We start from the raw sequence: 15,071 nt of genomic DNA on the forward strand, positions 1-15,071 counted from the left end.
ATCACTGTAAATGATGAGTCTTTGCTGAAAACAACATTTGTCAAGGCAATGCAACACACAGTGTGATGTTTCTATCTATCTATCTATCTATCTGTCTATCTATCATATGTGGTTGGCACTCAGTTGCTCCTGATCATCATCATGGGGGCGCTCTGAAGTAGTGATGATGTATGATCAGGCCCACCTGACTGCCCTCCCAGTTCTGCTGTCTCTGTGGAAACATTGTCCTTCATGATGTCGTGTCTGTTCTGTATGTATAATACATTCTGTTTTCCATTCCAGAAATAGGATCTCCAAATCCAAATTCAGGTTAGTACATTACATACCGTCTGAAGGCGAGGTTGCCTTCCTTACTGCTCTTCATGTATATGTGTGTGTGTGTGTGTTTGTTGTGTTTCAATGCCAGTGTTGTGTTTTGATCATCACGGTTGCCCTCTGATCAGTGGCTGAACATCCATTAACAAGTTCAGACTGCCAGTGTTATTCAGGTTAGATTTGTTTGCTACAGATGCCAAAAGAATTGAGAGCAGCAGCATTTTCAGTCACTGCCAGTACAAACACACATAGTTGTTATGTTTCCATAAAGTGCATTTAGTGAATACTGAAAGGATATTTATCCCGGCTGGTAAGAATGGAGTCAGATTGTACAGACTTTGAATTTGGAATGTTTTATATTCTATTTCTCTCTCTGTCTTTGTTTTGCAGTCGATATTCACGCCGATGGAATCGGTTATGTCGGCGCACGTGCCGTGCAGCAGTGAAGTCAAATGTGTTCTACTGGCTGGTGGTTTTCCTGGTATTTTTGAATACACTTACCATTGCCTCTGAGCACCACCAGCAGCCAGAATGGCTCACCAATGTGCAAGGTACTCAATTCTACAATAGCGTATATATTTCAATATACAATCATTTTGCTACTGAAATATATAACAATACAGCCTTGAGCAGTCAAATATTTATAAAAGTGTATGTGTGATGTACTTTATATTTTGATTAGTTGTCTTTGGCGAAGCTTACTTTTATGACTCCCATATCTTGTATCTCTCAGAGCTCAGCAGTGACCATCCAATCTCAAAAAACCCCATCTAATGTTGTTACGTAATTGATATCAGAACCTTGGTTTGATTTGTCTACACTAACGAACTTAGCCAACCGAGGACGCTCTGTTAATAACTACTTTAGCTATTTTAGTAAATAATGCAGTGATTATTCTGTGTGATGTCACACTATATAATTTTTTAATAATTTTTTTCCCCCAGACATACTCGATGTACAAAAATGTTCAAATGTCTGGGGTCACTTTTTAAAATGAAAGCTGTAATATTGTATTGCAATTTAAAACGTTTTTCTATTAGTTTCATATATTTTCAAAAGTAATGTATTCCTGTGATGGCAAAGCTGATTTTTCAGCAGCCATTACTCCAGTCTTCAGCCTAATATGCTGATTTGGTGATCAAGAAACATTTCATATTATATTATATTATTGCCATTGTTGAAAACAGTTGTGCAGCTTAATCTTTTTTTGGAAACCGTGATATGTTTTTAACATTATAAAATGTCTTTACTGTCACTCCTGATTATTTTAAGTACTAATTAAAGTATTAATTTCTTCTCTGTCTCTGTATTCAAAATAAATCTCATAGTGAATGGATGTGTTGTGTCTGTGTTTACAGAAATCGCCAATAAGGTGTTGCTGGCTCTTTTTACTGGTGAGATGCTGCTGAAGATGTACAGCCTGGGCCTACAGGCCTATTTCGTCTCCCTTTTTAACCGCTTTGACAGTTTTGTGGTGTGTGGTGGAATTCTGGAGACTATCCTGGTGGAAATCAAGGTCATGTCACCCCTCGGCATCTCTGTGCTGCGCTGTGTGCGTCTGCTCCGCATCTTCAAGATCACTAGGTATGTGTTAAAGGGTTAGTTCACCCAAAAATGAAAATTCTGTCATTAATTACTCACCCTCATGTCGTTACAAAACCGGTAGACCTTCTTCGGAACACAAATTAAGATATTTTTGATCAAATCCGAGAGCTCTCTGACCCTCCCATAGACAGCAAGTGTCCTAACGTGATCAATGCACAGAAACGTAACAAGGACATTGATAAAATAGTCCATGTGACATCAGGGGTTCAACCCTGATGTAATGTTATTGTAAATGTTTTTGTGTGCAAAGAAAGCGTATAGATATAATTTATGGGTGAACTATCCCTTTAAAGACATGTGTTTTGTTAACTGTGGGGTGTGACTTTGTATTAATGCTGACTGTTCTCTCTCTCAGGTACTGGAACTCTCTCAGTAATCTGGTGGCATCTCTGCTGAACTCGGTGCGTTCTATCGCATCCCTGCTTCTGCTGCTCTTCCTGTTCATCATCATCTTCAGTCTGCTCGGAATGCAGCTCTTTGGTGGCAAGTTCAACTTTGATGAGACGCGCCGCAGCACCTTCGATAACTTCCCCCAGTCTCTCCTCACCGTCTTTCAGGTTCTGCTACAGTCTGAACCACAGGACACACTTTTCATGCGTCTTCAAACCTGACCCATGTTTGATTTTGTGATTGTAGATTTTGACCGGAGAGGACTGGAACTCTGTGATGTATGATGGGATCATGGCGTACGGTGGACCCTCCTTTCCTGGCATGCTTGTCTGCATTTATTTTATCATCCTCTTCATCTGCGGAAACTGTATCCTAAAGAAAACTTGTTTAACACAACACGATGTGACACAAAATAAAAGTGTTGATTATAAAACTGATCAAAAGGCTCCTGAACTCTAAACAGACATCCTCCTGAATGTCTTCTTGGCCATTGCCGTGGACAACCTGGCAGACGCCGAGAGTCTGACATCAGCGCAGAAAGAGGAAGAGGAGGAGAAAGAGAGGAAGAAGCTGGCCAGGTACAGTGACTCACAGTTCACATGAGTGCAATGCTTTGAGATGGTCTGAGGGCCTGTAAAACCTTCCTATGAAGATTTCCTGCCCCCTGCTTAATGAGCTCATTAAGTGTATCGGTTATGACTTCATTAATTTAACATTGAGAAAATTAAGTTTAATTTTACAGAAGTGTTTTTGCCCCTCTGAAGAGCTGTAAATACAGGTGCTTAGTGGGACCGTAAAGCTGCACTCACACACATTTATGACGCGATTTCTGTCTTACAGAACGGCCAGTCCAGAGAAGCGTCAGGACTCTGAGAAACCACCTCTGGAGGATGAAAAGAAAGAGGAAAAGATTGAACTAAAATCCATCACTTCTGATGGAGAGACGCCAACTGCCACTAAGGTCACTATAAAGAGGCCACATAGAAACACAGATTAAAGGGCACCTATTATGCCCCTTTTTACAAGATGTAATATAAATCTCAGGTGTCCCCAGAATATGTCTGTGAAGTTTCAGCTCAAAATACCCCACAGATCATTTATTATTTCATTTTGAGTGGAAGCAGAAACACACTGTTTTCGTGCATGTCTCTTTAAATGCAAATGAGCTGCACAGCAACAAAAACATGATAAAAGACACTAATATTTAAAATATTGTTTTCTGTAATTTAAAAAATTACATATAGACCACAGACACAAATACGTAGACATCTACAGATGCAAACTGTTTGTTTGTAATAATTAATTAATCTTTTTAATTACCTTATAAATAAATATTTTTTAATTATTCAAAATGTATAATATTATAAAAATATTTTTAAATTGCTTTTTATTGTTTGCCTTCTGATTTTAGATCAACATAGATGAGTACACAGGGGAGGAGAATGAGGAGAAGAATCCATATCCTGTGAACGATTTCCCAGGTGTGTTAAGAGAAAGTGTTAAAAAAAAAGCTGCCTTTTCATTAAAAAACTGAAGAAACAGTCGAAAGCAATTCCACAGAAGAGCCCAGGCCTGTTTTATTCAACTCTGGGAGCACCCCATGAGATTGTTTTTCGGTTGAGCAAAGATCCTTCTTTTTGCTCTTGTTGATTTCCCCCAAGTTCAACACATTTCCTGGTCTGTGTCATTTTCACTTTTTTTTTACAGTAATGCAAAGACGTGCGTGGAAATGTTGAGGGATGATGCGTGGAATTCTTTCCGAAAAGTCTCTCTTGTTTGTTCTTTTCAGCAGGAGAGGAGGATGATGAGGAGCCAGAGATGCCAGTAGGTCCTCGTCCACGTCCACTCTCCGACATTCAGCTGAAGGAGAAAGCTGTCCCCATGCCAGAAGCCAAAGCTTTCTTTATTTTCAGCGCCACTAACAAGTATGAAAACCACATACACACTTATAGACCTTGATTTCCACATCAGTGGGTTATGTTATTTAGGATAGTTTTCATAATCCAAACCCAAAACTGTCTCTCAAACCCATTTTTTCCGCTCTCTCTCTTCTGTAGGTTCAGGGTTTTGTGTCATAAGATTGTAAACCACAACATCTTCACCAATTTAATCCTGTTCTTTATACTGTTGAGCAGTATTTCACTGGCAGCGGAGGACCCAGTGAATAATGACTCATTCAGGAATCAGGTACACACAGACACACACTGACATGTACATCACTTTTGTAGCGCTGCTGTTATGAGGCTTTGATATGTGCGTGTCTTTCTTTTTCTCTGCTAGATTCTAGGCTATGCAGATTATGTGTTTACAGGAATCTTCACCATAGAGATCATATTAAAGGTAAATTTACATTTTAAAGGTACAAGTGTCCCAGTTCATTTCATGCTAATAATATCTTTCCTACTACAGCCTTCTATGTGTTTTTCATACTCATCTAATTCCTCACTGACTCTCCATTTGTCCACTGTTCCTCTCAGATGACAGCGTATGGAGCATTCCTACATAAGGGTTCATTTTGTCGGAATTATTTTAATATTTTGGATCTGGTGGTGGTCAGTGTGTCTCTGATCTCCTCTGGAATTCAGTAAGTATCTTTTGCCAAACTAACTGACAAACTAACTAGTACTACTGCTTCTCATGTCACAAATAACATATTCAATTGTCACCCTTTTTAATACCAATGTCCAATCAAATGCTATTTATGTCCACCAATTCAGTGTTGTTATTGTTAACTACAACTACAACTATAAAAAAATCGAAATAAAATAAAATAAAATGTTATATGTGTGTGTGTGTGTGTAAAAATATATAATATATATATTTAAATATTAACTTAGAAAAAATATTTAATTTTTATAATTATTATAATTTTCTATAATACAATAATTACAATAATTTTAAAAAGCACATAACAAAATGACAAAAACGTAAACTATAATTAAAATGGAAATGGAAAATATAAAAATTAAAGCTAAATTTTAATAAATATCAAAATATTAATAAATACTATAATAGTATGTAAATAATACTCAAGATGCTGTCTGTTAATAATAAGAATATATATATATATATATATATATATATAATACAATTTATTTATCATCATAAAAAGTTTTAAAAGTCTTTGGTGCCAACGTAATTTTTTTTTATTTCATTAGTGCGTTTAATCAAAGGTATCCAAACTCCACTGCTGTCCGTGAGCATCTGCTTCTCTGTATAGTGTTGTCACGTGATCAGTAATTAGCCGTTCTGATTGGTGGTGCCAAACTGTGCTGTGATTCACAGGTCAAGTGCCATTAATGTAGTGAAGATTCTCAGAGTGCTGAGGGTGTTGAGGCCCCTGAGAGCAATCAACAGAGCCAAGGGCCTCAAAGTGAGTCTCTCATTCACACAAAAATCTGTTCAGATGACTCTGACCTACTCTTTCCATTCAGTGTGCTGGATGCGCTGAGCATTTATTTTAATTGAGAGCTTTGTTTGCGTCCACAGCATGTGGTCCAGTGTGTGTTTGTAGCCATCCGTACCATCGGGAACATCGTCATCGTCACCACTTTGCTGCAGTTCATGTTTGCCTGTATTGGTGTTCAACTTTTCAAGGTAAGTTGTGCTGTCTCACAATGCATACTTAACAGAGCAAAACAATGACAGGGTTATACATTGCTGCTATAAAATCTACTTCTCTATTGAGAAAATGAATTGAATTTTTAGTCCCGTGGCATTGTATGTGCTGTTGTAAAATGTTCATGTGTGTAAACTGATGTTTGTTTTCTAGGGCAAATTCTTCTACTGCACAGACACCTCTAAACAGACACAGACCGAATGCCGGTAACGTCCCTTTGTCTTTGGGAAACAAAGTTTACAGTAACATTTACAGAAAAAAAAACAGCTCGTTCATATGTATATGTGTGCACTCTGTGTGTGTATTACAGGGGCTCCTATATATTATACAAACACGGGAATGTTGGGAAGCCAGAGAAAGCACAGCGTTCATGGGAGAACAGTGACTTCAACTTTGATGATGTCCTGCAGGGCATGATGGCTCTGTTTGCCGTGTCCACTTTTGAGGGTTGGCCAGGGTGCGATACACAAACACACTCACACTTGCTCACACACATACTTCTTCTTACACATAAGTTTCATAGCCTTATTCATAGGCTATTATTTTAAAAATAAGTCTCTAATGTGAAACATTATTACAATTTTAAAGAACTGTTTTATATTTTAATATATTTTAAAATATATAAATTTTTTGGCAAATCAGATTTTTCAGCATCATTACTCCAGTCTTTAGAGTCTCATAATCCTTCAAAAATAGTTCTAATATGCTGATTTTGTGCTCATGAAACATTTCTTCTTAATATTTTTGTGGAAACAGTGATAATTTTTTTTCCCCGGAAATCTTTAAATATAAATGAACATATATTCATATATTAATTTCTGAAATGAAATATATTCATAAGTGTCTTTACTGTCACTTTTGATCAGTTTAATGCATCCCTGCTGAAACTTCTGAATGAATGAATAACAATTTCTAAAAGCTAATATCAAACAATCTCCTTAAATATTACTATAAATTAATGAATAATTTTAAAAGCAGTGTTTCAAAACACTGACAAGAAGCTCTCTGTTCTCCCACAGGCTCCTCTACAGAGCCATCGACTCCCATGCGGAGGATGTTGGCCCAATCTACAACTACCGTGTGATCATCTCTATATTCTTCATCATCTACATCATCATCATCGCCTTCTTCATGATGAACATATTCGTAGGTTTCGTCATTGTGACATTTCAGGAGCAGGGAGAGCAAGAGTACAAAAACTGTGAGCTGGACAAGAACCAGGTAGACTGATGACAGTATCTCTACAGGAACACAGAGAGCGTTTAAAAGTCTAACTCTAATTCCACCTCCATACGTTTCTGTGTGTGTACAGCGCCAGTGTGTGGAATATGCCCTGAAGGCCCGTCCCCTGCGCAGGTACATCCCCAAGAACCCGTATCAGTACAAGGTGTGGTACGTGGTGAACTCCACCTACTTTGAGTACCTGATGTTCACCCTCATCCTTCTCAACACCATCTGCCTGGCCATGCAGGTCAGTATGCTCACTAGTTCAACTAATACACATATACTCAAATACACAAATCTAATATTCTTGATTAATTTATGCGTTTGCAGCATCATGGCCAATCTCAGTCCTTCAGCAAAGCCATGAATATCCTCAATATGTTGTTCACCGGCCTCTTCACTGTGGAAATGATCCTCAAACTCATCGCCTTCAAACCCAGGGTACGCCATGCATGTTTATTATATGAGCAAAGCTGATTTTCATTCCAAATCATTCTATTATTAGACGTCTGTGTACAGGAACTTCTAAGTCTTTAAAATTAAATTGTATATTATTATTATTAAAAAAAAATCTGATTTGAGATGATTAGACTATAAGCTATTCTTAAAATGGAAGTCCCAGCATGCACTTTACAGAACTTTATTATCAGTGCTTTGAATTGTGTATTTTTTTTTTTGCCGTGTGCTGTTTAACAAACAATTTTACAGTTGTCGTCCAGGCTAAATGTTTTCCATTCCGGTTTTTGTTTGTGTCATCAAATGCACAGTTTACAGCGGATAACACTCTGCTTATCTTTAGAAATGTCACGTCTCACTTATTTAACCTGTCTTTGACCTGAAATGTTTTACTACAGTCACTAGTTTTGCCCCAGACGAGGACTGAAATGAATGTAACGTAAAATGACAGTCTCTCTCTCGCTCTTCTTCAGAAATGAGTTTCATCGCCTGCCTTAAGACATAATTCCATCAGTTAGTGTTTAAAGAGTTTTATTTCTCGCATAACTTGGCAGCCATTTCCAGTCTATTAAAGGTTTTCCTGCCCTATTAAGCACAAATCAGATATCGTAAAGATGGTGTCAGTAGAGATGCCATCCGCTCACAGGATAAAGTGACTTCCTCTAGAGCCCCGAAAACCATCTTTTCCTTGTAAACGAGAGCATCAACACAAATCAAAGTGCGTTTTCTTGTTGAAATGGACATATTTAATCCGTAATTTCCTGAAAGTCCATAGTTGTGCTGAATGGTGATTGGCTAACGAGATGCATTGTGGGTTGACTGTGCTCATGCATCATGGGTACGGCAGCGCTAGTGATGGTCAATTCTGCCTCTCTAACTGCCCTCTCTCACCCCTCACCCCCACCTTCCCCTCGTCCTGTGTAGGGTTACTTTAGTGACCCCTGGAATGTTTTTGACTTCCTCATCGTAATTGGCAGCATTATAGACGTCATTCTGAGTGAGATCAACGTAAGTACATCGCCACCTCTCTCTCTCTTTTGCCAACTCCCTTTCTCTCTTTTGCTCTCCTGTCCATCTCTGCTGTCTTTCATTCCCCCTGTGCTTCCTGCCATTCTCTGCTCCTGCTGTCTCCTCCAACTCTTCATTTTCTGTTCCGACGGCAAGATGGCTGCTGTGGCAGGTCGCCCTCTGGCAGTGAGAGGGTTATTTAGGGCAGGAGAAAAAGTGTTCGTACAGGAGAGTTTTTCGGTAGGCCCCGTGAAAGAGAGAGAGCGACCGCTTCTTTTCATCCTCCAGGCCGCGATGTATGTTGTTTTGCTGTAACTAACAGTCACACCTGAACTAACCAAGGACCCCTGGCCGTTATTTTCAGGGTGGTTTTGATGGATGTTTGACTGCTGCTGTGGAGCATGACAGGTCCCGGGTCATCATGGGATTCTCTGATTTCGTTTTGATTTCCTCACACCCGTCATTTGATTTTATGATTTATCCTTATGTCTTCTGTGAGTTAATTGTTCATGTGTAACTGTTTTCTTCCTTATTTTCTCCTCTCTCCTTTTCTTTTCTTTTTCATTTCTTTTTTTTATTTATTTGTTGTTTTCCGTCCAGCATTATTTTGTTGATGCATGGAACACGTTTGATGCCCTTATTGTAGTGGGTAGTGTTGTTGATATAGCCATCACAGAGGTTAACGTAAGTAATCTCTCTCTCTCAATCTGCCTGCCTGCACCCCCCTAACCCTCCCACACTAACAAAGATGAGTTGCTTTAACCCTACACCCGCACACATAGGCATGAATGACCTTGTATAGCGCTCAGGGTGATATATTCCGGCTTCACAATCAATATAGACTGATGAATTGTTTTGGAAATCGCTACATTAAGATGGATGGTCAATCTTATCAATGTTGCCTGTAACTCATTAAAATCTGCTATAATGTTTCTTTACTGTTGAATCAATTCATAAACCTTCAAACTGATTTTGAAAGAAGAGCCCAGATTCTCTTTAGAAGAAACTTGTATTTCATATTGCTGCTAATTTCAAAGTTTTGTATCCAATTATATAGTTTAGTATTCAGTTTTCATTTAGATTGGCAACCAATTCGATCTGGTACAGTCTTGTTGTATGTGTGCAAACAGCAATAGCGCATGTAAGGTCAAAATATTTCTTCAACTTGTTATATATCAGCTAGATTGGCTGGGTTTAACCAGAAATCGTCACTTGTAAAATGTAGATGTAAAGAATTGGATGTCAAAATATTGCATCTGTGTGTTATGCATGCTGTGAAAATGCATCTTTAGATTCATTTTTAGATATTTAGTTAATATGTGGCAGACTTGACTTTGCCACTTTGTCAATATGTTTTGATGTAAAGGTACTATTAAAAATGACTATTTCAAAGTTTAGGGTCAATAAAATTTGTAATGTTTTTGAAAGAAGTCTCTTATGCACAACAAGGCTATTTAAAATATACAGTAAAAACTGTAATATTGTGAAATATTATTACACTTTAAAATAACTGTTTTGTTACAATGTATAATAACCGTTTTATATTTTAATATATTTAAATTTTTTATTTTATTCCTGTGATGGCAAAGCTGAATTTTCAGCAGTCATGATCCTTTAGAAATCATTATAATATGCTGATTGGCTGGTGAAGTAACAATTTTTTTTTATCAAAGCTAGAAACAGCTGTGCTGCTTAATATTTTTGTGGATACCAAGATACATTACAATCAATCAATATGATAATTTTGAATGGTGTATTTCAGATACAAAACTACAGCTCCATGTAAGTGTTCATTCATGATTTGGGCTCTCTGATCAAAATGTGTTAATGAAGGTTATTTATGATTGGCAGCCGTTATGCTGGAGATATACCCCTTGTTTTGCTATACACATCCATTTCAGCACTGACTGGGTTTGATTTGGTTGGAGTTTTCTCTTCATCCAGCATCTGATTTGATCTGAAGGCATGACCTTTGACCCAGCATTGTGTTTGGATTGATTTGTTTTTGTTTCCCCCTTTTCTTTCCTTTGAGAAAACTCTGAGCACTTTTTTCTCATGCTTCATTAACCTGTTAATTGATCTGATTACTGATCTGAAATGAAACTGATGAATCCGTGCTGATAGCCAGTCCCTCCTCTCAGTGCTACAAGGAGATTAGAGTGGAACCGGACGACTCTGTTCTCCCCTAGAAAAGCGTTAATGTCACCCCTCCTCCCCCTGAGGCCGCTCTGCTCCTCTCAGTGCTTTGTCCTCCCTGCCTGTTGGAGGCGCTCTCTGATTCGCGGTGTCTGATTGGACAGAAGCGGGGGGTGGAGAGATGGGAGTGTTTGCCAGCTCTGTCTTGCTGACGATGCCACATTGCATCCTTCTCTATGAATGCCTCTTCTTTTCTGTCTCTCTGTTCTGCATTTTCCTCCCTTTTTTCAGTGTTTTTCCTCTGTCTCTTCTCTCTTTCTTTCTTACACCCGCACAGCATTCTTGGTAGGCCTGCTCCCTGTGTCATTAGCTGTTGACTGGCTGATAGGACCACAATCACTGAACTTAATTGGCTAAGCCAGTTATGATGTATTCAAGTAACTTCTATTGACTAACAGGGTGATCTCATGAAATGATGTTTTGTATGAAAAAATTAAGCATATTTGCATATTAATTTTCATCAGAAAATCCGCACACATAGTACTAATGAAAATCCTTTTGGCAAAACACAGTGGTTTACATGAAATACAGCGCAAATGATTTATACTTCTACATTAAATATTAAATTATTTATAATACATAAAAAACAATATGTATTTATTTTTTTTCTCATAGGTGGGGGAAGTGGGTTTAAATGTGCTTAACTGTCATAAAACAAAAATATTATTTTAAAAAATAATATAAAAATATATTATTTTCATGACAATTAAGCACATTTAAAGCCTCCAACTGAAGACATCTTGATAGTTCTAAAATAAGCTCTCATGTAAATAATATAATATAATGTTGTTGTTAATAATAATAATAATAGTTAATTATTTATATTTATTTTTTTGGTAGGATATTTTTTCATTGCAGTAGGCTACTCATAATTTGAGGTGTGCGCTTAATTGTCATAAAAATATATTAATTTCATGACAGTTAATCACATTTAAACCCAACAGTGCAAGAAATTGTACTGGTCCTTATTTCTTATTTTTAAGTTTGAGTTTAGGGTGAAATATGGCCCAGACCTTTATTTTCATGACTCACCTAACAACTGAAGTTCTCGCTGATGGGCATGATTGTAACCTCCAGGGGGCAGTGTTTACCAGTGTGTGCCAAATCTGTATATTTGTGCAATGTGAGATAATATCTGTGATATGGAGCGGCCCTTTCAAAGTGGCTCTGTGTGGAGATTTTATCATGGTAGCTGTCTCACAGATGCACATTTGGAACGAGTTATACCGTTGACCCAGTTCTGTAATGTGTGTGCTACATGCATGGTTGGGGTTGCCAGATCCTCTGCAGTTTTACCGCAAAGACAGAATTGAATCAATCGAGTTGTCATCGCCACTAAAAGCATGAAACTAAGTCAGACATTTTAGTCTATCGTGGCACTGCAGAGGATTTAGAAATCAGTCTCTCTGCATGTAGAAATTAAACACACACCTACATGCAGTCACTCACTGCAGCACACACACCGTGATAGACCTGCTGAGAAATTCTCGACTCGGCTCGTGAGAGATGTCGAATCTGTGCATGTGTCTGCGTGTGTCACCAACCCATCCTCCAGTCTGCGGCTGCAGAACAGCGTATGGCTCCTCCTCAAATGGACCATGTGCTGTAGCGCCCTCAGCTGGCAGAAAGACAGACGTGCTATGAGTCGTCTTCCCTGCAAAAGACCCAACAAATGTACCTCAAAACACACTGACGGACACTTTTCCACACAAATTCCCACACGAACACACACAGGTGTACAGTGGGTGGTTGGCGCTGCTATAGCTTTCATCTGTCTGCCTTTCTTTAAAGCCAGCTGACCCCTCCTCCTCTCCCCCCTCCTCTGTGGTAAGACCAATGGTACGGACCAACGGTAACCAAAACCCCACCTCTCATTCCACCCCGTCACCTTGTCGACCTGTCCATCTACACCTGTCATTCACCATGTGACTTCGGCATGAACGCACGTGTTCTCTCTCATCACTGTGGCATTGGGCAGGCACGTGTATATGCTGGTAGTGTGTCCATCGCCTCGACCTCTCCCCTCCCCTAGGTTGCGATGCCTGTCATTGGTACGCTGTAGTCACATGGTCATCGCTCTCTCTGTGTCTAGTCCAGTGTCGGCCTCTACTGGTCAGCTCTGGTGTGACAGTTCACCACCAATGTGGCAGAGCTCTGAAATCAGCTGGGGCTTGTGAAAAGACGATTTCCTGTGCGATGTCCACATGCATGAAGCTTATTCTCAGTTTTGCTTGGTTTGTGTGATGTGTTTTTGTAGGGCATGTGTGTGCAGATGTAGGTGTTGGAGATTTAAAGGTGCACTGAGTCTTTTTTCATGTTGTGCTTATACTGACACCTAGTGGTGTGGATGCAGTGCCATACCAAGTAAACAAAAAATTACCGATGCCATTATAAAAATGCTCAATTCGAAGTCAGGCATATCAGGAATTTCTCAGATAACAGGGATCTTGCCAAAATCAAACCGAGGTCATGTGACCCCAAAATGGTGGATCTCATGAGGTGACCCTCTCCATGTACAGCTTGTAAAATAAGTATTGAACACATCACCATTTTTCTCAGTAAATATATTTCTAAAGGTGCTGTTGACATGAATCACACAAGAAACATTTAATGATGGGTAAAAGCAAAGAGCTTTCTCAAGACCTTCGCAACCTTATTGTTGCAAAACATACTGATGGCATTTGGTACAGAAGCATTTCTATACTTCTGAATGTTCCAGTGAGCACTGTAGGGGCCATAATCCGGAAGTGGAAAGAACATCATTTTACCATAAACCAGCCATGACCAGGTGCTCCTCACAAGATTTCTGACAGAGGAGTGAAAATAATTATCATAAGAGTTGTCTAAGAGCCAAGGACCACTTGTGGAGGGCTTCAGAAAGACCTGGAATTAGCATGTGCAATTGTTTCAAAGAAAATAGTCTGGTCAGATGAGACAAAAATTGTACTCTTTGGATGCCATAATATACACACCATGTTTGGAGGTCAAATGGCACTGCACATCAGCCCAAAACATCATGGTGTAGCACTGGCAAAATTCATATAATTGATGGAAGGATGAATGGAAAAATGTACCGAGACATTCTTGATAAAAATCTGCTGCCATCTACCAGGATGGTGAAGATGAAATGAGGGTGGACATTCCAGCGAGACAACGATCCCAAACACACAGCCAAGGAAACTCGAATCCTTGAATCCAATAGAAAATCTATGGAAGAGGCCCACAGAATTATTTTACCCGCTGTAAAACAAAACTGCTTTTGGGTGACTGATATGACTGATGAATTCATTTGAGATAAGTGATGATTTTAAGCACATTTTTTAAAACTACAGTTCATTACAATACAATTCTATGTGTAGAAACGTTTTAATGAAGGGAAAAAACTACTGAGTGCACCTTTGAAACAGAAAGCAGCAGCTTTGTGTATATGTCAACTTAGATTATATAACTGAAGTAAAATATCAGATATTAAAGAAGTGTAAATAAACGGATAAGCCCATTTCTGACATAAAAAAAATAGTGCTTTGGTAAATCATAATTTTGACAAAATTATAGGAAGTCATTATGGGATAAAAACTCAAAATTATGACAAAAAGTCCACATTGACATACTAAGTTATGGAAGTCGAAATTGACATACTAAGTCAGTTATGAGATAAGTCATAATTATGGCCTCATAGTCATTGTAGACTTTATAGACATCAGATGTAAATAAACGGATAAGCCCATTTCTGACATAAAAAAAATAGTGCTTTGGTAAATCATAATTTTTACAAAATTATAGGAAGTCATTATGGGATAAAAACTCAAAATTATGACAAAAAGTCCACATTGACATACTAAGTTATGGAAGTCGAAATTGACATACTAAGTCACTTATGAGATAAGTCATAATTATGGCCTCATAGTCATTGTAGACTTTATAGACATCAGTCAATTATAGACATTATAGACTTTGTCAATAGCCCTATTCGCACGGGATTAGTATTACCTGGGGACCTCTAGTCATTTGTAATAATTGTGGAGGTTGTCTGTGATCTTAATCCTGTGCGAATCAGTTATGTCTGTAATTTCTAAAGTAAAAATTCCCCTGCAAATGACCTACCATATTTCGCCGAACACCGAGGTCCTGTGATAATATTAGTCCCGTGTGAATCGGCATCTCTGTAATTTGGCCTGAATTTGGTGGGGTCGTTTATCATTTTTTCAAGGTTTTTGTTTCCTGTGTGCCTTTTTATCCATCTTTCGTGAAGAATGGA

General features: G+C 38.4%; 1 protein-coding gene across 9 annotated transcripts in view; it reads left to right on the forward strand.

The window, feature by feature from the left end:
• Window positions 1–15,071, forward strand: part of LOC107738824 (voltage-dependent L-type calcium channel subunit alpha-1C-like) — a 91,291-nt gene that overhangs the window by 57,254 nt on the left and 18,966 nt on the right. For 3 of the 9 annotated variants that reach the window (XM_016550697.1, XM_016550700.1, XM_016550699.1), the window contains exons 2-22: window positions 283–309; window positions 706–866; window positions 1,674–1,899; window positions 2,276–2,477; window positions 2,557–2,677; window positions 2,774–2,888; window positions 3,151–3,271; window positions 3,722–3,791; window positions 4,100–4,235; window positions 4,368–4,497; window positions 4,591–4,650; window positions 4,788–4,894; window positions 5,596–5,683; window positions 5,800–5,907; window positions 6,083–6,135; window positions 6,240–6,386; window positions 6,949–7,150; window positions 7,242–7,400; window positions 7,484–7,594; window positions 9,218–9,301; window positions 12,605–12,652. In XM_016550697.1, the coding sequence (XP_016406183.1) occupies window positions 283–309; window positions 706–866; window positions 1,674–1,899; window positions 2,276–2,477; window positions 2,557–2,677; window positions 2,774–2,888; window positions 3,151–3,271; window positions 3,722–3,791; window positions 4,100–4,235; window positions 4,368–4,497; window positions 4,591–4,650; window positions 4,788–4,894; window positions 5,596–5,683; window positions 5,800–5,907; window positions 6,083–6,135; window positions 6,240–6,386; window positions 6,949–7,150; window positions 7,242–7,400; window positions 7,484–7,594; window positions 9,218–9,301; window positions 12,605–12,652 (2,476 nt within the window). Of the gene's footprint in view, window positions 1–282; window positions 310–695; window positions 867–1,673; window positions 1,900–2,275; window positions 2,478–2,556; window positions 2,678–2,773; window positions 2,889–3,150; window positions 3,272–3,721; window positions 3,792–4,099; window positions 4,236–4,367; window positions 4,498–4,590; window positions 4,651–4,787; window positions 4,895–5,595; window positions 5,684–5,799; window positions 5,908–6,082; window positions 6,136–6,239; window positions 6,387–6,948; window positions 7,151–7,241; window positions 7,401–7,483; window positions 7,595–8,533; window positions 8,618–9,217; window positions 9,302–12,604; window positions 12,653–15,071 lie in introns of all 9 variants that reach the window. The other 6 variants (XM_016550702.1, XM_016550704.1, XM_016550698.1 and 3 more) reach the window with 5 other exon arrangements.

Source organism: Sinocyclocheilus rhinocerous, unplaced genomic scaffold, assembly GCF_001515625.1.
Source record: "Sinocyclocheilus rhinocerous isolate Xijiao unplaced genomic scaffold, SAMN03320098_v1.1 scaffold3117, whole genome shotgun sequence".
Lineage (NCBI taxonomy): Eukaryota > Metazoa > Chordata > Actinopteri > Cypriniformes > Cyprinidae > Sinocyclocheilus > Sinocyclocheilus rhinocerous.